Below are 13667 nucleotides of genomic sequence, written 5' to 3'. Positions count from 1 at the left end.
GAAAGACACAGTCACATGTCTACAGATGAAATAAAATGATGTTGCAGCTCAGACTACTATTAAACAGAGTTAAATTAATGAGCTCATTGCAGAATATGATGAGCTTAATCATATTTTAATCTGAATGACAGTTAGCAATCAAACAATAAGTTAAGATATCATTCTTTCAGAGAATACAAGATAATCTGTCAAGATTGATAATTCAAAACATTAAACTGATGATAAAAAGTTAAAGTTTAAGCATTGGCTCTTTCATATAAAGAATAAGTTTTGGGAAAATACTGATTACTATCTCACTGAATGCATGAAGATTACATATATTGAAAACTAAATTGATGAAGATGCAGTATATTATATTGTATTCTGTATGAAAGAAAATTATCTCAAGTAATATCAAACTGCAGAAGAAATATTTAAGTATCTTAAATTAATATATAAGAATACTAACAACTTGCAAAATATCAAAAGTGATTATCACAAATTAATTATACACAATAAGAATAATTATCATAAATTTATCACAAAATTCTTACATCTGATGAATGAGATCAAGATTATCAAGAGAAACTATAAAATAGATTTTAATAATAAGCTATTCTTTGATCTTCAGAGAATGATAGTAATAGTCAATATAATCACTAATATATATATTGAGTTTCAAAAAATTTATACATAGATAGTTCATATTCTTTAGACAATTAACATCACTTAGAAATTCAAAAACTTGCAAAGAAATAAGATTAATATCTTCAAAGAAAACATTTTGTGAATTGTTAATAGTCAAATATCTCTCAATATTTTTATCTCAAAATCTTCTACTATAAAGAAGGTCTTGAGTTCTCATTTAGATATTTAGTACTATTACAAAAAAAAAGATCACATTGTCAGAAACTGCTCTGTGAAGTAAAAATCTCAATAGATGATTGCTGAGCTTATAGATAATAATATTTCTAAGTTTTTAGTAAATTTAGAAAAAAAGTGAGTTTGAGAGAAGACTTCATCTTAGATAATTTAATAGTCTATAAGAGGTTTGATATAAAGAACTTAATTGAGAGAAAAAGATTTAATATATTAATTAAGTTAGTCTATAATAAAATTGCTACTTCTACAAATTCTCTTACTAATACTGAAGCAAATGATGTAAATTTTATTGATATCTAATATATCACATAATTGACAAGATTTTTTGATAAAAAGATTCAAGAACTTTTATATAAGTATCACATGAAGAGATACAATACCATCTTCAATAGAATGATAGACTGCACATTAACTTTAAACCTCTGAGTGAATAATTGAAGATTTTAGAATGTCTCTCTACTGATAATGAATTTAGACTAGCACTTTGTTATTTTGAGATGAAAGTAGCTGGTAGTATAGAATATATGACTTGATGTTAAAAATCAATACCTGATTTGACTAAGTAAACAGTCTATCTCTGAATAAATTACAGAGCTAATGTTGAAGATAATACTTCAATCAATATTAAAGTGTTCAGACTCTAAGTCTGAGCATCACAAAGATGTAAAATAAAGAGAGATTAAACTGAACAAAGAGATCAGATAGAAATATCACACTCAGCTTCAAAGATTGAAAGAAATCAGCTCAGTCATTATGTCTGAGACAAGATAGAGACTGGTCTTAAAGAGAGCAGTATCATAGATAATGAATATGAACTTCATTGAAGTCATTTTATTTCATAAGTATATAAAGAATAAGAACTCAACAGTCTTTATAATCAATCTATATGAAATTAGTAAACAGCTTAAAGAGAGATAACATCTAGCAGATGCAAATAAGAAATCTGATGAGAATCTAATTAGTCACTTATCAGAATAACTAAAGAATTAGAAGAACTGTTTCTCAAAAAAAGCATTAGATAAATTATTCTCTTTATATAAAAGTGTTGATTTTAAAATAAAGCTTTAGTTTGATACTGATCTCATCTAAAACATCAGATATACATCTTTATATAAGATAAATTTGACAGAGTTAGAAGTGGTAAAGATCTATCTTGAAGTTAATTTAGTAAAAGATTTTATTATAGCAAGTTCAGCTCTTTATATCTTTTTAATTCTAATTGTCTGTAGTAAGAAGAAGCTACAATTCTATGTTGACTTTCGTAAGCTAAATGCTATAATTAAATAAGATTAGTATTTCATACTTCAAATAAATAAGCTAATAGACTGATTCAACAGAGTAAAATATTTTACAAAGCTGAATATTTAGTATAGATTTTATTATATCTGAATGAACTCTGAGTTTGAGAATCTGAGCATGTTTAGAATTTATTATAAGATTTACATATATCAGATGATTCTCTTTGATCTTATAAATATCTCTGTCTACTTTTAATAATTTGTTAATAGTATTTTTTTTATTATTTGAACAAGTTTATAATAGCATTCATGAATGATTTTCTAATTTACAGCAGAACTTTTAAATAATATAAACAGTAAGTAAATCTAATACTAAACTGATTAAAGACAGTAAGCTTGCAAGCTAGCATCTAAAAATATAAATTTACTATTTAGAAAACAAAATATCTAAAATTTATCATTATCATAAAGAGGATTGAGATAGACTATAAGAAGACTGCTGTTGTCACAAAGTAATAGATTTTAATCACAGTTAAAAATGTTTAATCATTTCTAGAATTTGACAACTTCTATTAGTGATTTATAAGAAACTATAGCTAAATTGCAAAATCACTATACCAGTTGGTAAAGAAAATAATTTTATTTATATAGATATTAGAATGTCAGACAGTCTTTAAGAAATTAAAGAAGTAGCTAATGAAGATTTGAACTCTATATTACTATGATTCTGAATATAAAACTCATATTAAGACTGATATTTCAGATGAAGTGATGATTGAAATACTGAATCAAAGATTAAATGATAATTTTTAACACTCTGTGATCTTCTACTTCAAGTTAATAAATGATGTAAAGCTCAACTATGAGATTTATGATAAGAAAATGCTAGCAGTGGTCTGAGTCTCATAAAAATAATGAACAAAGCTTGAAAAACTATAATGGAAAAAATAATTCAAAATTCTCATTGATCATTATATACTGAAATACTTTTATGACTATCAAAAAACTGAATGTGCGTCAAATCTGCTAAGTAGAGTTTTTTTCCTATTTCTACTTTGAGATTAGGTATTAATCAGACAAAATCAATTTGCTAACAGATACACTGAGCAGATTTCAAAAGATTAGAAGATAATAAAATAGTTATATATAAATTCTTCTAAAATCAGAGATTCTTGACTCTCAGATTACTTTCTCTATGAATATTGCTAGTATTAACTTCTTAGAGAAAGAGAATATTGCTGAATACATAGTTTTTTAAATAAGACAGTCATCTCAATTAAGTCTTTGACAGCAGACAGATGATGAGAATAGTCTTTATACAATGAAAGATAATGTGCTACAGTATAATGAAAGACTAGTGATATCTGTTTAGAAAAAGAAAACTCTGGTAGCTGAGCTACTGTAGAAAATTCATAATTAAGCTTTAATAGCATATTCTGAAGAATGAAAGACTCTGACTCTGATGCAATCACATTATTGATGAGTCATTTGACTAACAGATATTCTATACTATATTTAGAACTGTCATATGTGCCGAATTTATAAAATTTCAAAAGATAAGACTTTTGATTTGTTAAAGTTATTATTAATATCAAAATGAGCATAATAGTACATGATAATAGACTTCATAAATATGCTGAAAAGTAAAATAGATTATAATATTATTTTAATTATAGTATACTAACTAAGCTAAAAGACAATCTTCATTTTAATTATTTGAGAAGTTACAGTTCAGAAGCTGATCTTACTATTCATCTGATTCTACTATTTCTATAATAAGATATTAGACTTGATTGTCTCTGACTGCAACTCTCAGTTCATATCAAACTTCTGAAATAAGTTCATAGAAATTTTAGATATAAAGTTGAAACTTTCAACAGTATATCATATACAGATAGATGAATAGACAGAGATAACAAATTAGTATATTATTACACATCTTCACTCATATATTAATTACTACCAAAATAACTGAGATGAGTAATTACTCATTATAGATTATGCTTTCATAGTCATCTTAAACATCTTTACTAGAATCTCTTCATTTCTAGCTGCAAATGAATAATAGTCATAAATATCATTTAACTAAAGACCTTTATCAAGAGAACTAAAAACAGAAAAGAAGACAAACTGAAGAGCTGCTCAAAACTTTGTTAAACAAATGAAAGAGATCTGAAAGTGAGTAGATAAGAGCATAATGATAGCACAAAAACAGATGAAGAGATAGACTGATAAATATCATTAGATATTTAACTTCACAATGAGAGGTTTTGTCTATTTGACATTGAAATCATACAGAATTAACTGATCAAGCTGTAAGCTGACAGCATAGAACATAGATCTCTTCAGGATTCTAGAGAGAATAAGTAACATTTATAGACTAAATCTTCTCATAATCATGAAGATTTATTCAATCTTTTCTTTAGACAAGCTGCATAAGAATTCAAGAGACTCTATATCAGAACAGAGTATCAAACCATCAGATTCAATTGAGATAAATGAAGAAAATAAATGAGAAGTGAAGCATATATTAGTTAGTCAAATAAATTGAGACAAATTGCAATATCAAGTTCACTAAAAGAGATTTAATGAGAACTTATTTTAATACTTAGCTCATGATTTCAAAGAATCATCACATGTCATATGTGACTTTTATAAGACTAACTCTACAAAAGCTGAACCTTCAAGACAACTAGATGAGTGGCTGAAGGCATGGGAGACAGACAGCTACCTGAAGGATGAGGTTGATGATGACCTACCAGCATGAGGACATGCCTGTCCCTAGACTAGGGGGTGATGTTAGGCTCAGCGCCTGACCGAGCCCGACTGAGGCCTGGCGCCTGGTTAGACTTGATCCGGCGCCCGGCTGGCTCAGCGTCTGACCGAGCGACCGAGGCCCGGTGCCCGGTTCGACTCGACGTCGGATTGAGCTCGGCGCCCGATTAGGCCTAATCCTCATCACGTGACCACGCGACCATGCGGATGGTTATAATCCAGGCAGGCCCACCCTTTCATCCCATCAAGCTTAGTACTTCGTTATACAGCAGTTAGCAACGCAGAGAGTTCCCTTCTCATGCAGCTCGCATTTGCTCCCTAACACTATTCATCTATCTAACTAGGCAGCTGCGACAAGAATGCTAAACTGAGGATTAGAATGTTGGAATGAACAAGCAGCCAAATATAAATAAGTGGTCAGAGCGGATCAATATAAGCAACTGAATATGGTTGAGAATTGGAGCGGATCAACCTTAATCCATATTAACTACCAGCGACTGGCTGCGCCGTAACAAAACCAGACAATGAAACAATATCTCATTTTAAAGCTCTCAAACAAAGAAGCAATAAACTTGCTTCATAGCTCAAAATTCATCTTCAATTTGAGAAACAAATTGAATCAAATACTTTTCTCAGTTACAATGAATAAGAGAGTAATTTCTACACCCTGTTCCCTTTACGGTGTGATAACGCTGATATCCTCCTGGTACAGGGTTTGAGCCTGTCACTGTTCCTGTCCTTCTGATGTGTGGATACTATTATACTATTGGCTTAAAAAAGTCTAGTTTCTCCGTATTTAAATGCTGTTGGACATGTAGTTATCATCAAACACCAAATTTTTTCACGTCATCAAGCAACTATTCGCTTCGTTTGTCGAAGGACCCCCTTTCGAACTCCATGTTGGAACATCTTTATATATAGATATTCATTTTCACAAAATTCTCAGACGATTGTCTACCTTCACAGCGGTAGAGAGGATTTGCATCTAATATCGACAAAGGGGCGACGGCATTATCGGCCTAAGATCTCGGGATGAGAATAGGGCCTCGGCACCGATTATTTTTCTGCCCCAGCAACGACTTGCTTCTTAGCAACGATTGCATCGCCCACGGGCCCCAAGGAGTCCAACAACTGACGTTCGACTTTTTACGACACAATTCCTCCATCTTCCATGCCATATTTCTTTCTCTAACCTTTACACCATATTCAAAACTCATTTTTTACTCATTATTTCTGAGCCTTGTTTTGGAGTATCCCGAGTGTAGACGTTGTTTCCAAGTACTTTACATTGTCAGTGTCAGTGTTAGCCTACCATCATGCTGGCCCAGTCACCCTATCCACCGGTAGATATACCAAATGTGGATCTATGGTCTTTGTTGTTTGAAAATAAGAAAAGGATTTTCCCTGACGATAAAGGTGAGTTAGTGTATGCATACCCCTTCTGCCGCTGGGCTGTTCGCCATGTCTGGCCGCCAGTGTTTTCTAACAACATATTTGCAGTGATATTCCAAGATGCCGACACTCTCCGCTCCTACACCTATTCCCGAGTCAAAAGCATTGCTCTTGATTTCGGTAAAGGCCTGAAAGCTACTTGGGATTGGCAAAAGGGTGACGTCTTGGCCCTTCTTTCCCCAAACGACATTGACATTCCCCCGGTAATTTGGGGAACTCACTGGGCCGGCGGAGCCGTTACCCCCGTAAACCCAACATATACCGCCGAAGAATTGGCTCTCCAGCTTAAGGGGACAAAAGCCAGGGTGCTTGTCACCCAGTTAAACCTCCTGCCAACTGCTATCGCTGCTGCCAAGTTGGCCGGCATCCTCGATGACCGTATTGTCCTGCTTGGCGATAGGAGGGATTCAACTGCCAAGTTTAAGCATTTCACTTCTATACAGAATATTTCCCGCGCAACGAGGTATCGCAAAACGCGTGTCGATCCAGCGAAGGACCTGGCGTTTTTATCCTTCAGTTCGGGAACGACAGGCGAACCGAAAGGGGTTATGCTCTCTCACAGAAATATTGTTTCAAATATTATACAGCTTACCGCTGGAGAAGAGGACCATTTAAGTTGTACTGGCGGGAAGGATGGGAATGGCGACAAAGTATTGGCGTTTTTGCCATTCTTCCACATATATGGTGTGTAGCCATTTATATATGCCAAATATAACCTCAAGAGAGAACTATATACTAACCACAGAATTTAGGCCTTACCTGCCTCGTCCATAAATCCATGTACACCGGTATCCAGCTGGTTGTCATGTCTAAGTTCGATATCGAAAAATGGTGCGCCCATGTCCAAAACTTTGGCATTACCTTCTCCTATATTGTTCCTCCTGTTGCAGTCCTCCTTGCCAAACACCCTATAGTTGAAGAGTATGACCTGTCTTCCTTGCGCTTGATGAATTCTGGTGCCGCGCCGCTCAGTCGCGAGCTCGTCGACGCTGTGTATGCCCGCATTAAGACTGGCGTCAAACAGGGCTACGGCCTCAGCGAAACAAGCCCGACAACACATACGCAAGCGTGGGGGGATTGGAATAAATTCATTGGTTCCGTCGGCCGTCTGCTGCCCAACCAGGAAATCAAGTATATGACCTCCCCCGACGACGGAAGTGAACCTGTTGAACTCTACGTCGGCCAAACTGGGGAGATCTATGTGCGCGGCCCCAACGTATTCCTTGGTTACCTCAATAACCCAGAGGCAACTGCAGCATGTCTTTCTCAGGATGGCTGGTTCCGCACTGGCGATGTCGGGCATCAGGATGAGCATGGAAACCTGTACATCACTGATCGTGTCAAGGAGCTTATTAAGTACAAGGGTTTCCAGGTGGCACCCGCTGAGCTTGAGGGTGTCCTAGTCGAGAACGAGGTGATTGTTGACGTTGCTGTCATAGGTGTTGAGAGCGAGGTACATGGCTCTGAGGTACCCCGCGCCTACGTTGTGTTAAGCGGTAAGAAGGTAGAGGACGGGACTGCTGCAGACGCCGAGCAGATTGTGCAGTGGCTTTCCGGGAAGGTTGCGCCACACAAACGGCTTCGAGGAGGAGTGAGGTTCGTTGATGAAATCCCGAAGAGTGCCAGTGGGAAGATTCTGAGACGGGTGTTGAAGGATCGGGCACGGAAGGAGGATACTGTTGAACGGGCTAAAGCGAAGCTGTAGCTAGCTTCCCTCGGATAACGTAATCCACCACCCAACGCCCGTTTACACCCAACGCCCGCCATTTCGCCATCACTATGATGAAATATTTTCAACGTTATTTCAACAACGCAATTAGACTTTAAGATGATATATTATAGGATGAAAATATATATAGAAAATTACATATAAAAATATATAGCTAATTCAGTAAACATTTGTTTGGCTTAATAACTCGCCCAAAACATGAAATCTTGGGTGGAGGCAGATTCAGCGAGCAAGCAGTCATTAAACCAGTAGAGATTGCAATATCGTCATATCCCTCCGGCAGTGGATCCGTGGGCACCCTGGCAGGGCTCTGAAAACGCGATTTAGCCACTCTTTGCGAAATCGAGGGTCTACTTTCCCGATTAGGAAGGGTGATTTTTGAATTCTTCAATCATCTTCTTATTCAATCGTGATTGTAGCCGTACGGCAGCTCGTTCTTCCTTTTCTTTTTGCTCCTGAGCCTTTTTCTCATCTCTAAGCTCCTTGTCAATCTGCTGTTGAGCAGCTCTTGCGGCCTTATCCATTTCCTTTTGCTGTTTTGTGGCCTGGCGAGCTGCCTCCCGCTCCATCCTCTGCTGGATGATATATGCCTCCTTCTGTTCCTTAAGAATAGTGCGTTGCAGCTTTGCATCCTCCTTACGAGCTTGCTCATCCTTTTTGGCAACCTCTGAGGCCGCCAAATTCTCGCGGATGCTCTGCACCTTTGCAGGCGAGAAGAACTGCGCCAATGATGGATTCAAGGGATCTAGCAACCCCATTGCCCTGCCACGCTTGCGACGTCTCCTCTCTTGATTAAGAGCTTTTTGAAGCTGCCGATTTTCTATTAAAAGAACCTCTTTATCAAGAGCAAGATTTTCCCCTGCACGGATCACCCAGTTGAGATCATTAGATATTTGATGCTGCTGCTGCTTGACTTGCTTCACCAATTCCGCAGGCCAACAATAGAGGTAGGTGTTCTTGGTTGATATATTGCATCAGGGGGGGTGCAAGGTCGTATTTGAAGCTTTTTAAGAACGCGTTCCGGATTGAATGGATGTAGGCCAGTAGCAGCAAATGCAGCTTCAATATTTGAAGATGTAACTGCCTCCTTCCACGCAGTGTCAAAAAGCTGCCAAAAAGACCTCTTTGTAGTGTGTATGAATCCCATTCCAGTTCTCATTCATTAATTCAGTTGTTTTGGAATATGATTTACCCAATGGTCCAAATATCCCAACATCTAGCGGCTGTAATCAGTATGTAGAATGGGGAGGAAAGACAGCAAGTAGAATTCAATTCCAATCTGCATAATTGATGAATGCCATATTAACATGGGATGAGTGGCCATTCAATATAAGAAGTCTATATCTGTGGTCTGCCTTCTTTTTTGTAAGAGGTTCAAAGATCTTCTTTAACCATGTTAACCCATATTCATCATTGCTCCACCCATTTTCTGAAGCAGCGAAGTAGGCCTGATCCTTTTCACTATCAAAATCTTCGAGCCAAGTATCTTGCATATCTCTTGATTCCCCTTGATATATGAGAGCAGGTGGGAGCGAAGTTCCATCTGCGCAAATTGAGGCAAGTAGTGTTATGAATTCTCGACTGCCATCCTGGCTGGCACCTATCATACGGCCCGATTTGAGCGAATTAATCGATACAATACGTTTGAGGGTGTGAATAAATCCTAATAGGAATCCTTTCTCATCAAAGTTGTAGATATTCACAGGTTCAAGGTTGTATTTCGTGATTTTTGCCTGCAGCTGAAAAATTAAGATAAATTAGCAAGATGAGAATTAAAAAAGCAGTATAAGAAAGAAATCTATTACAAGATCAAAATAATGCTTGAAGTATGCAGAATTGTCTGCAATCTTGCGTTTTTGGTCGATATTTCGCAGGTAGAGCGACTTGATCACATCCTTGTGGCGCTCGCAGAACCGAGCCACCCAGTTGACTCCAATAGGTGCTTTTAGAATCTCAACAACGAGATTATGAAGGATTTGGGGCGTACAAGGGAAACCGCGATCCGCCAATCGATTGATATGAAAAAGGAGCCGTTTTTCTTGCGAATCAGTGAGAGCTTTGCAGTGGATAGAGCTTGCTTCCTTTCTTGACATTTGAACGCCTCTATAACGCCTTGACAATGTATATCAGCTGATTCCATATTTTTTAGCGGTCTCAGTGTAATTAGGCGTTAATTGCGCGTTCAAATCATCAATCGCGGCTTGTATAACTGCTTCGTGGTGCATGTTGTGGGTGGTTAAAGATGAATGAAAAATGAAGATTTGAGCGGGCGTTGGGTGTAAACGGGCGTTGGGTGGTTGATTACGTTACTTAGCCCTTCAGTGTTTTCTTTCCTTTTTTTTCCTCCCCCTTCCCCCCCCCCTCAGAGTAGCTTTAAAACTAAGGACCGTTGTGTTTGTTTTGAACCCAGGAGATATATCTTGGGGTTGTATGTATGGTGCCAAGTGAACACGGAGTACCACATAGAGCTGAATCAAGTCAATAATTTGTCATTTATATCATTATTTTCCCCTCAGAAAGACATGATAATGGTATACAAAAGGGCTACGCAGATAAATAACAGTTTAACAACATAGCTCTACAGAGAATGACAATAAGGGGTTGATTTAACAGTGTCATCTAACTAGTATATTAAGCGGTTTCGAGCCAAAAACAAAGTAATGATTGCCCATAAATCTCACCCAACTTGATCAATATATATCATTATCCTTAATACGGTCGACTTGACTTTCATAAAAGTTCGCGTCCCACGCTCCCTCTCGTCCACACATAAACGTTACCTTTGTTGTCGCCAAAATTTGAACTTCCCTTCCTCTCTAAACAACAGTCTATCCAAAACCCCAAATATGCTCAAGACCTCCCCTTCTCCACCGCCACATTCCCCCCTATCTCTCCTTCATCCACAAAATTGTCCTTACAACTTGCAGTCCAAAAGTGGCACCTCACTGCAAAGCTTATCGGCGGATGCAGTAGGATCGTTGCAAAGGGTATTGCACTCTGTCTTCTCGGGAGTGAAAACGAGAAACTCGTAGTGCTTGAATGGGAGACGGAATTGTTTCTTGCCGTAGGGGTCGTCGTACTTGGTCGCTTTATAGCCGGCACGGCAGGCGCAGTGGAAACTGTAACCCATGTTGATACAGGACGTAGTTATATCACAGAAGTTTTTGCCCGAGACAGGGTTGCAAGTAGGGCAGACAAGGGCGTTGGGATAATGTTCCTTTGGGGAATAGCCATCACTGAAATCTGCTGCTGGGTGGGCAGTAGCGAGGAGGGAGGAGGTGGTAATGAGCAGGATAGTGGAGATGACTTTGATGTTTAGCATTTTTGCAGTTTGTAAACCTTTTGAGATATTAGCTTGTAAAACTAGAAGAACTATGTTCTTTGCGTAGAAAATGAATGACTGAGTGGTAGTGGAGGAAAAAAAAGAAGATAAAAAGGAGAAGATTCTGATTCCCTTTATATCCTTTTCAATTCCTCTCCCCTCCTCATAACACCCAACTCCACATGCTGTTTCCTGGATGTTAGGTTCAAAGGCATACCAATTGTCCAATGGTTGTTGTCTCAATGGGGCCAAGCTGGGTGCTGGAGCGGAAGAAACAACTAAGCTAATATGGAATAATATATGACGTCTATTCATAGCAAGGCTGTATCGAAAGGCGGAGAGTACAATGGAGTCCAAGTTCCCCAGCTTCTTTCGATCAAGGTGCAACAACAAAGATGCATCCAGTACTTGTATTGGAAAGCGTAGGTATCGAGTCTAGATGTCATTCCCAAAGAAGTTGTACATGGCTTAGGATTCGTTGGCCCAAAAGCAAGTTTTAACATGTCACAGAATGTATTCAAGTCAGCAGCTTTCACTGGGCACGTCACAGCATCTACGGCATAATGCCATCATCCAGGGCAGATTAATGAAACAAAGTCTTGAACGGGTTTTACCAGAAGAAAATTATCATTAGGTATAATGCAATTAGAGATACTTAAACTTGCTGAGATTCCCAGTGTATAGGAAGTATCCCCATCGCCAGGAGGCATGAACCACTTCGGAATTGCATCCACGCAAAGAAGAAAAACAGTTCAGCCTTTCAATCACAGCTGAGGTCTAAGATATATGCACTCTTTGCTTTCGGTGACCCGTTGTGTTCATGCGATGAATCACAAGGGTAAGACCTAGTTTACGGGAAACGAGAGTCTGCGACACGGTGATACCAGAGAAGTTTTTGTCCTGGTGATATCAGCTAGTTATGTTGTAACAATAAAAACTACAACAACATTGAGCAACTTACAGACCCCATACATGACGTACTCATGTCCCCACAATATCTCGATCGTTCCAACGTTCCAGTTTGGAGGATTTAAAGATGCTTGCCGAGCCTTATTCTTAACGCTAGTTAGTCTAGGAATTCGCCTGCAGAGCCGCTCTAGTTAACCCTAAATTGAGACACTGGCCTTCAAATTGTTCAGCCGGCTCTTGGGGAATCGAATATCAAAAGATGGCCTTGCAATGAACCTTGACTGTGTTGCATTCCCTGTAACGTATTTCACCACGTACCCATGTGATATAAAACACTATTGAGTCATTTGTGTACAACTTGTTAGACTACCTGGCAAAAAGGCCCAATCACAATTAGTTTATATGACAGAATGGCAAGCTTGATTGATTGCAGAGTTTGCAACGCTATGAAAATGACTAACATAACTTATCACTAGTTAACGTAGTCCGACACCTAACCGATCACGACACCTAACCGATCAAATTTTCGTCCCAATCACCCACTCTATTAAATCATTCAATATGACAGCCACACCTAGCAAAGAACCTTCTAATCAAGAAGCCAGGCTCTTATTAGCTATTAAAGATTATGAAACTAAGCAAATTTCATCTATTCGCGTTGCTGCTAAGACGTACGAGCTTCCTTATACTACGCTTTACGATAGACTACGCGGTGGAACCACGTACACGAATGCTCAACTAAAAAATCGAAAGCTGACCTCTACTGAAGAGGAATCTCTAGTTCAATGGATACTCTCTATGGATGAGAGAGGACAGCCTCCCCGGATCGCGACCGTACGAGAAATGGCTAATCTACTACTTGAGGCGCGAGAATCCACTACTACAACTACCGTGGGAGGAAGATGGGTAGAAAGATTTATACAACGGCATTCTGAACTAAAGACGAAGTTCTCACGCAAGTACGACTATCAGCGAGCTCAATGCGAGGATTCAAAGATCATATACGAATGGTTTACCCTGATGGATCGTACGATAAAGAAGTATGGAATTACTTCAGAGGATATCTATAACTTTGATGAGATTGGCTTTACAATGGGGGTTATTTCAACATCCTGGGTGGTTACTAGAGCTGAGAGAGCTGGCAGGCCATCTCTTTTACAGCCAGGGAATAGAGAATGGGCAACTGTGATCGAGGCAGTTAACGCTACGGGCTGGGCTCTACCTCCTATGATTATCTTTAAGGGCAAGCTTCATCAAGCCTCCTGGTACAAGCAGCTGCCAAAGGATTGGACAATTGGCGTTAGTGAGAAGGGATGGACCACGGACGCTCTTAGCCTTGATTGGCTGCGGAAGGTCTTTAACGGAGCTACTAAAGCTTGTA

General features: G+C 38.3%; 2 protein-coding genes across 2 annotated transcripts; one reads left to right on the top strand and one right to left on the bottom strand.

The window, feature by feature from the left end:
* Positions 1–6190: 6190 nt before the first annotated feature.
* PADG_08710 (uncharacterized protein) lies at positions 6191–8031 on the top strand (the record flags this gene model as incomplete). The annotated part of the gene is made up of 3 exons (XM_010765709.1): positions 6191–6290; positions 6375–7010; positions 7079–8031. 3 exons carry the CDS (start codon positions 6191–6193, stop codon positions 8029–8031), a joined length of 1689 nt encoding a protein of 562 aa, XP_010764011.1.
* A 2938-nt stretch (positions 8032–10969) lies between these two features.
* Positions 10970–11377, bottom strand: PADG_12525 (uncharacterized protein; the record flags this gene model as incomplete). The annotated part of the gene is made up of 1 exon (XM_010765708.1): positions 10970–11377. The coding sequence occupies one exon, from the start codon at positions 11375–11377 to the stop codon at positions 10970–10972; it is 408 nt and encodes a 135-aa protein (XP_010764010.1).
* Between the last annotated feature and the right edge of the window lie 2290 nt (positions 11378–13667).

The sequence above is a fragment of the Paracoccidioides brasiliensis genome (assembly GCF_000150735.1).
Source record: "Paracoccidioides brasiliensis Pb18 unplaced genomic scaffold supercont2.35, whole genome shotgun sequence".
NCBI classification, from domain to species: domain Eukaryota; kingdom Fungi; phylum Ascomycota; class Eurotiomycetes; order Onygenales; family Ajellomycetaceae; genus Paracoccidioides; species Paracoccidioides brasiliensis.
Note: the sequence above shows the minus strand (reverse complement) of the source record. Positions and strands in the feature narration are given on the sequence as shown.